General features: G+C 60.8%; 1 protein-coding gene across 2 annotated transcripts; it reads right to left on the bottom strand.

Annotated features, from left to right (window-relative positions):
- Positions 1-4,425: 4,425 nt before the first annotated feature.
- ULK3 (unc-51 like kinase 3) lies at positions 4,426-11,299 on the bottom strand. 2 transcript variants are annotated; one of them, XM_036104847.2, is made up of 16 exons: positions 11,140-11,299; positions 10,358-10,498; positions 10,153-10,273; positions 9,498-9,602; positions 8,637-8,780; positions 8,334-8,416; positions 7,737-7,892; positions 7,488-7,593; positions 7,247-7,287; positions 6,907-7,009; positions 6,714-6,778; positions 6,550-6,628; positions 6,432-6,472; positions 6,003-6,050; positions 5,717-5,783; positions 4,426-5,598 (listed from the first exon to the last, which is right to left on the bottom strand). In XM_036104847.2, exons 1-16 carry the CDS (start codon positions 11,239-11,241, stop codon positions 5,582-5,584), a joined length of 1,419 nt encoding a protein of 472 aa, XP_035960740.1. In that variant the 5' UTR covers positions 11,242-11,299; the 3' UTR covers positions 4,426-5,581. The 2 variants fall into 2 exon arrangements, with proteins under 2 accessions (XP_035960740.1, XP_035960742.1); XM_036104849.2 differs by lacking the exon at positions 11,140-11,299 and having other exon boundaries at positions 10,153-10,196; positions 10,358-10,497.
- Positions 11,300-11,501: the final 202 nt, after the last annotated feature.

Below are 11,501 nucleotides of genomic sequence, written 5' to 3'. Positions count from 1 at the left end.
ACCCTCTTCACCCGTAGCTTCATAGCATCTATTAGATGTTCAAGTCCTACCCTCTCGGGGCCCTGGGCAAGGGCAGGGTTCCCGCACTGACCTAGGGCGCCAGGTCCAGCCTGGGGCTGGATGAAACAGGTCTGGGCTTTGAGGAGGGTGTGGCAGCCAGCGGGATGGGGGTGCACATGGACATGGCCGGGCCTCCGGGCCATTACTTGGGACCCCAGGAGGGGCTACGGCTCAATCACAGCTGTCTCCAGCACCTACGCCTACCCGCCCTTCTCACCTTGGAGACGGCAGGTATAACAAAGAGAAGGCAGGGCCACTGCCTTCCAGTCCCGTCACTGCTGTGTGACTTTGAGCCGGTTCCTTTCCCTCTCAGAGCCTGTTTTCCCTGCTGTGAAATGAACTACCCCTTCTCTAAATAACAATGTTTCCAAGGATGACTGTTTGTAAAGCCCTTGACACTAGACCAATAAATGACAACTGAATCCTTAAAAAAAAAAAACAAAAAAACGAAGAGCCCGAATCTCATCCTACTTACCTGTGGGGGGTCCAGGACACCAACCCCAAGCAGGCCACCCCAGGGCCCTGAGCAGCGACAAGGTGCTATAGGCTCACCCCAGGTGTCCCTGCTTGGCGCCAGCCTTGGGAGCCAGCCGAGGTTAACGGGCAGCACAGCCATATGAGGGTTTGGTTTCAAGGGCAAAGTCTCCATTAGGCCTCCCTTGTAAAATAAGAACAAGAAACATAAAACCTCGGGTGCCTGGGTGGCTCAGTCGTTAAGCGGCTGCCTTCAGCTCAGGTCATGATCCCAGGGTCCTGGGATCGAGCCCCGCATCGGGCTCCCTGCTTGGCAGGAAGCCTGCTTCTCCCTCTCCCACTCCCCCTGCTTGTGTTCCCTCTCTCGCTGTCTCTCTGTCAAATAAATAAATAAAATCTTGAAAAAGAAACATAAAACCTCTTCCATAGGTAACATAGGGAGAAACAGGTGGAAGAGAGAGGAGAAAAAGAGAATGAGGAATGAGGAGGGTGAGGACAGGGAGGGACACAGGCCCAGGACGGGGCGGCTTGGGCTGTCACGCCGAGCCTTCTCTCCCGAGCATCTCCTGGGAAGGGGCCTGGGCCTCTGAGCTGCTCCTAGGCTGCCCCCTGGGCAGTCTCTGGACAAAACCCCCTCCTGACCTTCCTGGAGCTGGAGGAGACCCAAGCTGAAGCCCCAGGCCGGGTGTGTGTGGGGGGAGGTGCATGGGCCTCCTCAGCTGCATCAGCAGCAAGGCCCACGTCAGCACGCCACCCTCCAGGGACCTTCTGCCTAATGGGATTGGACAGACCCCTTTTCCCTCAGTGGTTTGCAGGACCCAGAGTGAAAGAGGCAGAGAGGCAGGCCGTGGGGGAGGCTGGGGGTTAGCACTCACTGAACCCTCACAAAATGAGCTGGTTGGGGCCTGGAGTCAGGGAGTTGGGGGGGCTGAGCCCCCACACTCGTTTCCTCCTCATGCCTGGGGACCCCAAAAAGCCCTGACCTGTCTGCGTGGCCCTGGAATGGGGGGAGGAGGCTCTGGCGCAAAAGGAGCCAGCTCTGGGGCCCAGGCAGAGGTGGGCAAGGAGGAGAGGCTGAGGGGTCTCCAGGCTCTGCTGGCCTCTCCCTGCCTCCCCTCTTCCCTCCCCTGCTCTCATGGCGTCTCTGCCAGTCCATGTCCTTCTCATTTGTGCCTCCCACCCTCTTCTACTCCGTTCCTGGCTCCTATCTGTCCCATACTCACACCCCCAGGTGGGGGGCTGCCTCTGTACCTGCCCCCACTCCCAAGCCCTCAGGGCCTGTCTACGGGACCACTGGCCCACTACTCTCTTCCCGGCCGGTTTCTGCTTCCACTTATTCAACAGTCACTTGGTCCGTGACTGGTCACCCCCCTGGTGTGATGGGAGGGCCACAGACAAAGCCACTTGCCCCCAAACTTCCCTTTTCACAGCAATTAAAACCCTGCCATTAGGACAGCGTAGTTTAGAGTACGCCATTTACCTCCCTGGGCCTTTTTCTTTCTCCTGTTTTTCTTCCCTCCTCCTTCCTTCTCATGCTTGCAGGCAGTCTGAGGATACAGGAGATGTTGAAAGGGGACGAGACAGCCCCTGCGTCCCAACCCCCTCCACGCTTTCAGGAGGAGAGGGATGGCAAAGATGGCCGGCCTGCTCCCCTCACCCCACCCCCATTCTCTAGCCCCGTAATATGGGCGATTTCAGGAAGTTTGGTGACCCCTGACCTACTCCAGTCTCCTTCTCTGCCTTCTACCTACCCGGACAGCTCAGGCCTGGTTCTCAGAGGGAGAGGGGTACAGAGACAGAAGCAGTGACTTTCCAGAGACCAGCTGGTCCCCAGGGAGGAGTTGGGAGGGGGATGGGGTTTGGAGTTCAGAGGACCTCCCCTTTCCCCGTTGGCCAGATGGTACCTCCTCAGACATGGAGGCCCCCCGGCAGGCGCTGGGGACATCTGGGGGAATGTTCGCTGGCTGAGCCTGAGATGCTGGCCGTGCCTATTGACCCGGGTGATGCCTGAGGCTGGGTTGGGGGCGGGGAGCTGTGCGAGGGGAGTGCGGGGGGGCCCAGAGCCTGCTGCCCTGCCTCTAACCCTGGGCCTGCCAGGCACACCTGTTCCCAGAACCCTGCGGGGCAAGGCTCAGGGAGAGCAGGGGAGCCAGGGTGGGCTGATCCGGGGGAGCAGTGGCGCTGAAGCTGCCTCAGCCTTATTCAGCAGGAACCGTGCCTGCGTGTGCACGCGTGTGTGTGTGATCACGAGTGTGAGTCCATGTGGGGTCTGCGTGGGTCTGTGAACCTGAACGTGGCTTTGGTGTTTCTGTATGTCTACTGCCCGGGGCCTGTGTCTGTGTGTTAGTGTGTCTATGGGATTTCACATATGGGGATGAGTTACTCTGGAGAAAGTGATGTGCCCCTTCCCGTCATGTTCCAGCCTCAGGGCTGGGCCATCTCCCCTATGGGGGCTGGGACGGCAGCTGGCTTCTGGGGACAAGAGCTCTTCTAGATGACTCCTGCAGGAACCAAGGTTCTCTGTCCTTCCACTTCTTCCTACTTAGCAAAAGAAAGGGCAGGCTGGGCACAGGGACACCTCAGTCGGCTCCAGCAGCCCATCTGCTGCTCCCGGGGCTGGCCCCTTGGGAGACAAAGGGACCGAGGCTCAGGTGCTCCCCCAGCTTGGCCTGGCGCTGGCTCTGGGCTTGAGGGACTGAGTGGAAGTGGGAGGACAGGGCGGATGAGGCACGCAGATGCTGGGGCGTGTCTGCCCTGCTTTGCGCACTTTCAAAGTGTTAAATGTGAGAGACGGAAACTCTTGCTCCTAGGAGGAAAAATATATATATTTTTAAAGCAGATTAGCATATTTCCCATAGGTCTCTGCCATTCGAAGAGAACCCTAGAGAGCAAGCCGCACCTCCTCGGGCTGGGCTGTCTCCTTCCTTGGCAGGTGGCTTAGACAGGACCAGCTGGGCCTTTCCCGTCCCTGAAGTGGGGCCCTCCTCCCCACACCCATCTGTAGGAGTTTCAGGCCCTTGTTCGGGCACAGCCAATGCAGAGATCACATACACACTGTGGGGTCCGCAGGCCAACCCTTGAGCCCATCATCCTTCTGTTCAATTGGTCTTTCAACCCCGTCCTTCCTCATTCCCACTCTCCCTCCCATCCAGTCTTCACCCACCCGCTCACTGGGTCCAGTCACTTTCCTTCCTTTCCCTCATTTTTCTCATTGAGGCTTTCTTGGGCAGCCCACTCCCAGAGATAATCTGAAGTACATTCCTTTCCCTAAATCTGAAAATAACATTGTGTTGAACTTGTACTGTGTCAGGCCCCTATACAGTAACTCCTTTAATCCTTACGAACCACCACTGGGCGCTTACCTTCATCCTCATTTTACCAAGAAACTGGCTAATCAATGGGTCCCAAGCTTCAGGGCCAAAGGGCAGAGCCAGGATCTTGGCCATGCCTTCTGCCCCCCGGACCACTGCTCGACACTGCCCCCCAAAGGCCAGGCCAAGGGCTTCGGGGGAAATTAGGTCCCTCCCAGTATGGAAGCCCTTTCCTGGCCCCACTGGAGGGCCCCCCACGGGATGCACTCCTCCTCCCTTAAGTCCCCAGAGATGCTCCTGCATGCTGTTCAGACCGAGACCTGGTAAGGGGAGAGCAGGCTGCTGGAAACTTTCAGATTGGGGTCCTGGCGAGCTGGGTTTGAGCACTTGAGACGGGAGAGGATACCCTTTCCCCGGGTCCAGCTCTCTGCTCACTCACCAGTCCAGGGGAAGAGGCCATCCTGTCTGGGGATCCCGCTCTCCCTCAGGTTTCCCAGCTTTTCCTGGGGCCCCTCCAGCCCCAGCCTGTGAACAGGGGATACCCTCTCTATTTTTCCCAGGGCAAGAAGAGAAGCACGAGTTCAGAAAATAATTTAATAAACAATGAATTACATTCTTTACACCTAGCCTCCTGCAAGGAAGACACCTCTTGTCCCAAGGAGGCACTAAAGGGCACAAAGGTTAGAGATCACCAGCACCCTTGTGGACTTTTTAAAAAGAACCCCCAAATAACTCCACTGTGTGTACATTCTTCTCCAGATTAAAGTCACTTTGTCCTCTTAAAAGCCCATGTGGGGAGCTGAGGAGGTATTAACAGCCCCATTGGAGAGCTGGGGAGATCAGGCCCAGAAAGGGGAAGGGACTTGCCCAGGGTCACACACGGGGGGAGCAGCAACGTCAGACCCAGAACCAGGTCTCCTGGTTTGCTGGCTCCTCCTCAGCCTGATGGGTCCGGCAGCCCCCGTGCCTCCCCACTCCAGGCCAGGACCAGCTCTGTGGCAAGTAGGGGCGAAGGATGAAGGCTGAAGACCACTCCCCTTGTGCCCCCTGGGCCAGAGCAGGAACAAGGCATGGCTTTCTTAAATTTGCCCCACCCCTGCAAAGTACATTATTTTCATGTCATGTCTGAAGGATTATCTTAAAATATTCAGAGGGTGGGTGAGGGTCAGCTCCCAGGAAAACGGGTGAGCTCCGTGGGGCTGAGTGCACACCGTGGGGTGGGTGGTCCCTGAGGGGTCTTGAAGTGCCCCATTCCAGTGCAAGGGGGGAGGTGAGTTGCAGTAAGGTTCCCAGGAAGGACAGGGGTGGGCACAGGGCCTAGCTGCCTGCTGACAGGGAAGGGGCAAGAGCAGAAGTGCCCTGCAGAGGGCCCCCTGCCCTGTTCTCAGAGCAAACCCAGAAGCCTCCTGCCCCCAAACTGACAGGCTCAAGATCCAACAACCACCACATAACCAAATCACACGAAGGAAACTCTTCTCCCAGAGTCCTGCTCCCTTTCCCTCAGGGGCCAAGGCCCAGTGCTTCCAACACCAACGTGGGTCATCAGACCGTCTGGGAAGTGCACAGGATCCTGAGGGGGGGCTAGGGATGCTGGGATGTGGGGGGGTCCTCAGAGTTGCCCATCCAGGAAGCCTGCTCCGTAGCACTGCACAGGGCCACAGGATTCTGGACATCAGTCTAGGGGAGTGTGTCCCCAATTAGGGGTGGCTGTGGTCTGTCCAGTCATCCCTCCGGGGTCACTGCAGGGTGCACGCTGTGGAGCAGAAGGGGGGAAAGTCCGTCTTAAGTCTCTGGCACAGAGGCAGAATCCAGCGCTGCCCCCAGCCCTTCCCCCTCCTTGGTAGAGGGTCCAACCCCAGGGCAGGACTCACAGCTACGAACAGACTCCGACAGTCCTTCTTTGTCCAGGGTCTCAGCGGCCCAGCGAGACTCCCTCATCTGTGGAGCGTAAAGGCAGCGCAGGGGTGAGAGACAGCCAGAGGCGGGCACGGGGCCCGCACCGAGCAGCCGCTGAGTGACTGAGCACGAGTGCCAAGAACAGAGACAGCGATGGGGAGACCTTCAGAGGAAGACGGAAGGGGGAGACACGCAAGGGGGCGCAGGCGACAGACAGCCACAGGCAGAGAGGGGCAGAACACATCCAGCCCGCGTGCCCACCTTGACCTGCTCCTTCAGGTATTCAGCTCGAGCCATAAGGTTCTGAACCTGCCGAGGGAAGACACGCCCATGGGGGTGTGGGCCGGAGGGGCCTTCAAATTGCTTTCCTCCCCCCTCCTGACGCTCTCCAGAACCCTCTACCCCATCCGAACAACCGCCCCCGAGCTCTCTATCTGCTCCCTTCTCCAGGAGGCCTTTCCAAGCGAAGCAGCGTGCCCACTTTCCGCTGCTGGCTTCCCAGACCCTGTCTGTCCCGGCGCCCTGACCCCCAGCACCCGAGCCCAATGGAGTGCGCGGGGCCACTGACCTCCCCAGTCTGTGAGCTCTGACTCCCAGACCTGGAACACCCTGAGGGAAGCTGAGGAGGGCCCCCAACCCGGGAGCAGGGGGAAGAGGAAGCCTCCCAACCCTCCCAACCGCAGTGGGCACCTCGGTGTGAAGCAGCTCCCGCCTCCGGCCCGGGGGCTCCGCTACAAAGAGAGGGGGGACGCACGGTGAGGGCTGGGCAGCCTGGGGCTTGGGGAGTGTGGTGATGGGGGGGCCTCACCTGCCAGCAGCACCAGCAACTCCCCCAGGCCGTGCTGGTACAGGCCCAGGGCATCCTGCTCCCCGCCGGCTTCCTCCTCCTACAGCCACAGGGACACAGGGTCACTCAGGGTCATGCCCTGGGCTCTTCCCGCCCCGTATGGACCCCTCGCACTGGGTACAAACCTTGGCTGTGGCAGCCGAAGCCACTTCCAGGGCAGCAAGGAGGCGAGGTTTGTCTCGAGCCATCTCTGGGATGAGGGCAAAGGCTCAGGGTGAGAGGAGCAGCCTGTTTTTCATCTCAGGGAACCTACCCCCGCTGCTGCCCCCTCGGGCTGGAGGGAAGCTGCTGGGGGCTGAGGCCAGGACGCGAGCCTACCTCTGAGCAGGTCTCGGGCAGAGGTCCCCTGCCTCAGCAGGGCCTGATTGGAGGAGGAGACGATGACTTTGAGCTCCTCGGCCCGGGACACGTACTGCCCCACCTGCAGGAGGTGAAGGGCTGAGAAGGGGCTGTCCCACCCCGACTCCCTCACCAGCACCCACCTCCAAGTTCTCCCTCTGGGTCCTCAGTGACTGCCCCACACTGTAATGGCAGGGGGCCCCTGAGGCGGGCCGGACCCTCTCTGGGAGAGAAGCGCTGGTGCTCAGTTCTAAGAGAGCCAGTCTGCAGAGACCCCAGGATCGCTCACCCCTTTCCTTCAGGAGACTCCCTCACCCACCTTTGCCTTAATTGCCTCCTTCCGCTGGGCATCCACTTCATCTGTAGAAAGTGGGGGCTTACATGAGGCGTCTGCCCTGCCCCCATACCAAATCCTCCGGAATCCTCAAAAGGACCAAGGGCCACATTTACCCTCTGCTTTGTCTCCCACAAAATTCTGGGTAGGGAGCGGCTTCTGGAATCCATCCACCGCAGCTGAGGCCGCCCCACCCCTGCCACACCCAGGGGCTCCGGGCACTCACAGTGCAGGGCAGGCACGAAGAAGTCCAGCGCTTGGCAGTAGAGAGATAAAGCGGCCGCGGCATCCCCGTCCTGGTCCTTCTTCACAGCCTGCACCACCAGGGCGGTCTGGGGGACAGGCGGGCCGGGGGTCAGCCCCACACCCCATGCTCACCACGAACACAGAAAGGCAGGTCCCTGGTGCACCACCGAAGGGGGTCGATGAGCCCCCCACCTGCCCCCTCCCCACGCCCTCCCGCTGGCCTGCTTACTGCTCGGGCCAGGCTCTCCCCACTGGGCATGTGCTCCAGGTCCACCCAGGGGTGGGCGAAGAAGTCCTGGAAGGAGATGCGACGGCTGGGGTCCCGCTCCAGGAGCCGCTGCAGCAGGTCCCTGCAGTCTCGGGAGAGCGGGGGCCGCAGGGGGAGCTGTGGGGAGGGTGGGAGACAGATCACACGGGGCCCCAGCACCTCAGCCCCCAGCCCAGAGGCCAGTGAGGACCACCTGGTCTGGGGACGCCCCAGAGGGACACGTGTGCAGGTGGAGAATTGGAGCCTCGGGAAGAACAGTGACAGGACAAGGCGCTGGAGCCAGTGGAGAGCCGCGCCCTCACTGGAAGCCTTGCTGTTGGGAGCCCTGCGTGCAGGTGCTTCTCCCCTCCCTGGGTCACTCCTGGGAAGGCTGGGCCTGGCCTGCTTGCTTTGCTCCCACAGGGGGCCCACACACAATCGGTGGGGCAGGCCCTTTGCTCCCTGCCATGGGCGACCTGGGTTCCCATACCCCGGGCTGTGCGGGTGGCAGTGAGGGCTCAGAACTCAGGGCCCTGACCCCCTCTCCCAACAGGTTGCCAAGCACCCTTCAAGACCCACCTCGATAACCCGGTTGCTCCGGATCTTCTCCTCCAGCTCTGTGAATGACCTGGAGGCAAAGGGGGGCTGCCCGAAGAGGGCTTCTGTGGAAGGGAGGCAGAGGGCAGGCTGGGAGGGGATAGGGTCAAGCCTGGCCTGGCCCACTCCTTGGGGTGGGGGCAGGGGGGCTGACACCTCTCAGGGCAGGGTCCCCGGGCCCGCAGAGTCACATTCGTTAGAACCCTTCAGGAGTGGCCCAGAGAGGCCTTGCCTGAGGACACAGGGCGGAGGTCCCTGGGTTGGGGCTGGGGACAGAGCTCTCACCGTACAGGATGACCCCCACGGACCAGAGGTCCACACGGGCGTCGTACTGCCGCTGACACACCATCTCGGGGGCCATGTAGAGCGGGGAGCCACGGAGCACATGCTTCTCGTCCCAGGGAGACATGTGCTGTGCGAAACCGAAGTCTGCGGGCAAGAGGCCAGGCAGCAGGGCCCCAATTCTAGCTGCTGTGGCTCCTGCCCTTTAAATCTTCACTCTGGGCTCCAGTTCAGGGCTCCTCCCCACCCACCAGGCTCACCAGGATCAATCCTACTCTGCAGCCTCTGCTCACACCCTTTCTCTCCAAATTAGCCTAGAACACCCTCCTACATCTTCCTCTGGGAGCCAGCCCCCTCAGGCATCTTTTTCCAGGAAGCCCACCCTGATCGCACCAGCTACGAGGATAAGGCCCCACCAGGGATTAGAAGCTGAGGTTTTACCTTGCTTTCTGGCCTCCCAGCCTCAAGTCCATTCTTGGCCATAGCCACCTCCTCCCCCCCGCCCCCGCCATCCTCCAACACTGCCACAGACCCAGTCGCAGGTTGAGCCCCAATCCTGGTGACGGACCAATTCCCAACCCTGCTCACACACTGAGCCCTTCCCATCGTCACACACGGAGTCCTGACCCGGACTCTAGACTGAGCCCTGACCCCATCCAGTCCACTGCTGGAGTCAAGTGTGGGGAGCCCAAAAACCATCCTGCCTTTTGGTGGTGGGGCCTGCCTTGCATCTCCCAGCCCGTCACTGCTTGATGACTCAACAGAGGGTGCCATGAGAACCAGGGCTGCTGAGCGAGCCTGGGCAGTGGGAGGCCTCGGCACACCCGCCCTCCAAACCTCATCCCTGCTGTTCCAGACTCACACCTGCCAGTTTAAGGTGGGGTTTCTCCAAGGAGCTCAGCAGAATGTTCTGTGGCTTCAGATCCAGGTGAGAGATACTCCGTTCATGCAGGAACTGCAGGGCACTAGCTGGCGGGTAAGAAGACACACACGGAGAAACAGGTCAGAGGAGCCCATCCTTCACCTGCCCCTCGCCCCCTCCAGCCTTACATCTGCCCCTTTGAGCTTGTCCAACCTGACTTCTGCGCTCGCTGCTCTACTGAATGTCTTAATACTTAAGTATCAGGTTCCCGCCACTTCTAAGAATTTGACCCCTACCCCCCTGGACCCATTCACAAGTCCCCTCCGCCTCCTAGAAGCCTCCCTAGCCCCCCAGTCCTTAGGGTCTTGTTCTTTTCCTTGGCAAAGCACTTGAGTTCTACCCCTGGGCCCTGGAACATTCTACGAATCCGTTATATTATGTTCCACGTGTGGAAACCTGGACTCCCCACAAATGGGGGCTCCTCTCTGTCTCTCATGACATCCTTAAGCCAGGGATAGGCACATGGGAAAGACGGGGCCCTAACAATCCAAGCTGAGACAGAGACAACTGCTAAGAAGGGCTCTAAGCCTGGGGTGGGGGGTTGAGGGGGGCAGAGATCACAGGAAGGGGTGTCAGGAGGGGGTCAGAGGCTTTTACCCAACTGCTGCATGAAGACACGGGCCACCTTCTCAGGCAGAATCCTGCGGGTATGGATGAAGCGAGACAGGTCACCCCCTGCGCAGAACTCCATGATGAGGTAGATGTTGTCGCTGTCCCACTGTGGTTACAGAGGCAGACAGGCAGCTTGAAGAGAATGTCCCTTCTCCGCTCCCTTTGGGGTGGCCCCACCCCAGGCCCGCACCTGGAAGTCTTTCAGCTGTACGATGTGGGGGTGTCGAATGCCCTTGAGGATCTCAATCTCTGTCAGGAGGTTCTCCACAGATGCCTTGTTCAGACTCTTCTTGGCTACGCACTTTATGGCTACCACCTCACGAGTGTCCTTCTGTGGGGACAGGAGATTTGAGGATTCTGCCTTGAGGGGGCCAGAGCCCATGCCTGGCCCCTCTTCCCCCGTCACACCAGCCTCCAGGCTTCCCAGCTTCCCCTTCTCAGGCCAGGGAGGCACCCGGATTCTGGAATCCCCGCCTCCCCACCCAGTCTGGTGTTCTCCGACGCTGCTCCATAATCCATCTCATTGTATTCTGGAGTGCCCCCACGAAGGCATGTCATTCAGTGTTCTAGAGCGGCGCACTCCGATTCCTAACTGGGTCCAGCCTTCTAGAACCCTGTCCCAGACTCCTCCCAGCCCATCAAGGATCCCCCCTGTTCTGCGCCTATTCTACAGTCACTGACACCGAGCTCCACCGAGGCCTCCACCTGCCTCTCCAGACAAAACAGGGCTGTGTGGGCGTGCGTCTGTTTTTAAAACCTAAGGGTGGCAGCCAGCTCCCAGCTCCTCCACCGAAGGGCGGCCGGCCGCGGGCCCGTCACTGCTCGCACGCCGCGTCTCGCCTCTCTCTCGCCGGACGCCCACCCGGGCTCGCTCGGGGTCTGGCGGGCACAGGGGCCGGGCCCTCACTGGTTCCCCAGCCCCGTCCCTGCCCGGCTCCGGGGTCCCCGGGGGACGCCCCGCCCCGCACCCACCTTGGCGTAGGCCTTGTACACTGTGGCGTACGTGCCGCTGCCCAGGCGCTCGGTGAGGATGAAGCCGTCCAGCCGCGGGGGGACCCAGCCGGGCCCCGCCATCCCCGCCGCCCCGCGCCCGCCGCTTCCTGCTTCCCTGCTCCGCGTTCCGGCGCGCAGCCCAGCGGTCAGGGCGCGCGGCCGCGGAGCGGACTCCACGCTGCCCCCAGCGCCGCCCGCCGGGACTGCAGCGCGGTGGGCGGGGCGCCATCCCGCCCCGCCCCCGCGGCCCCGCCTCCCCCGGGTGCTCCAGGGGCTGCTTCGGGACGCCTCGCCACTGGAGATCACGTGGTGGGAGCACTAAGGTCCCCGCCCCCGAGCCG

This window comes from Halichoerus grypus, chromosome 8 (assembly GCF_964656455.1).
Source record: "Halichoerus grypus chromosome 8, mHalGry1.hap1.1, whole genome shotgun sequence".
Taxonomy (NCBI): Eukaryota; Metazoa; Chordata; class Mammalia; order Carnivora; family Phocidae; genus Halichoerus; species Halichoerus grypus.
Note: the sequence above shows the minus strand (reverse complement) of the source record. Positions and strands in the feature narration are given on the sequence as shown.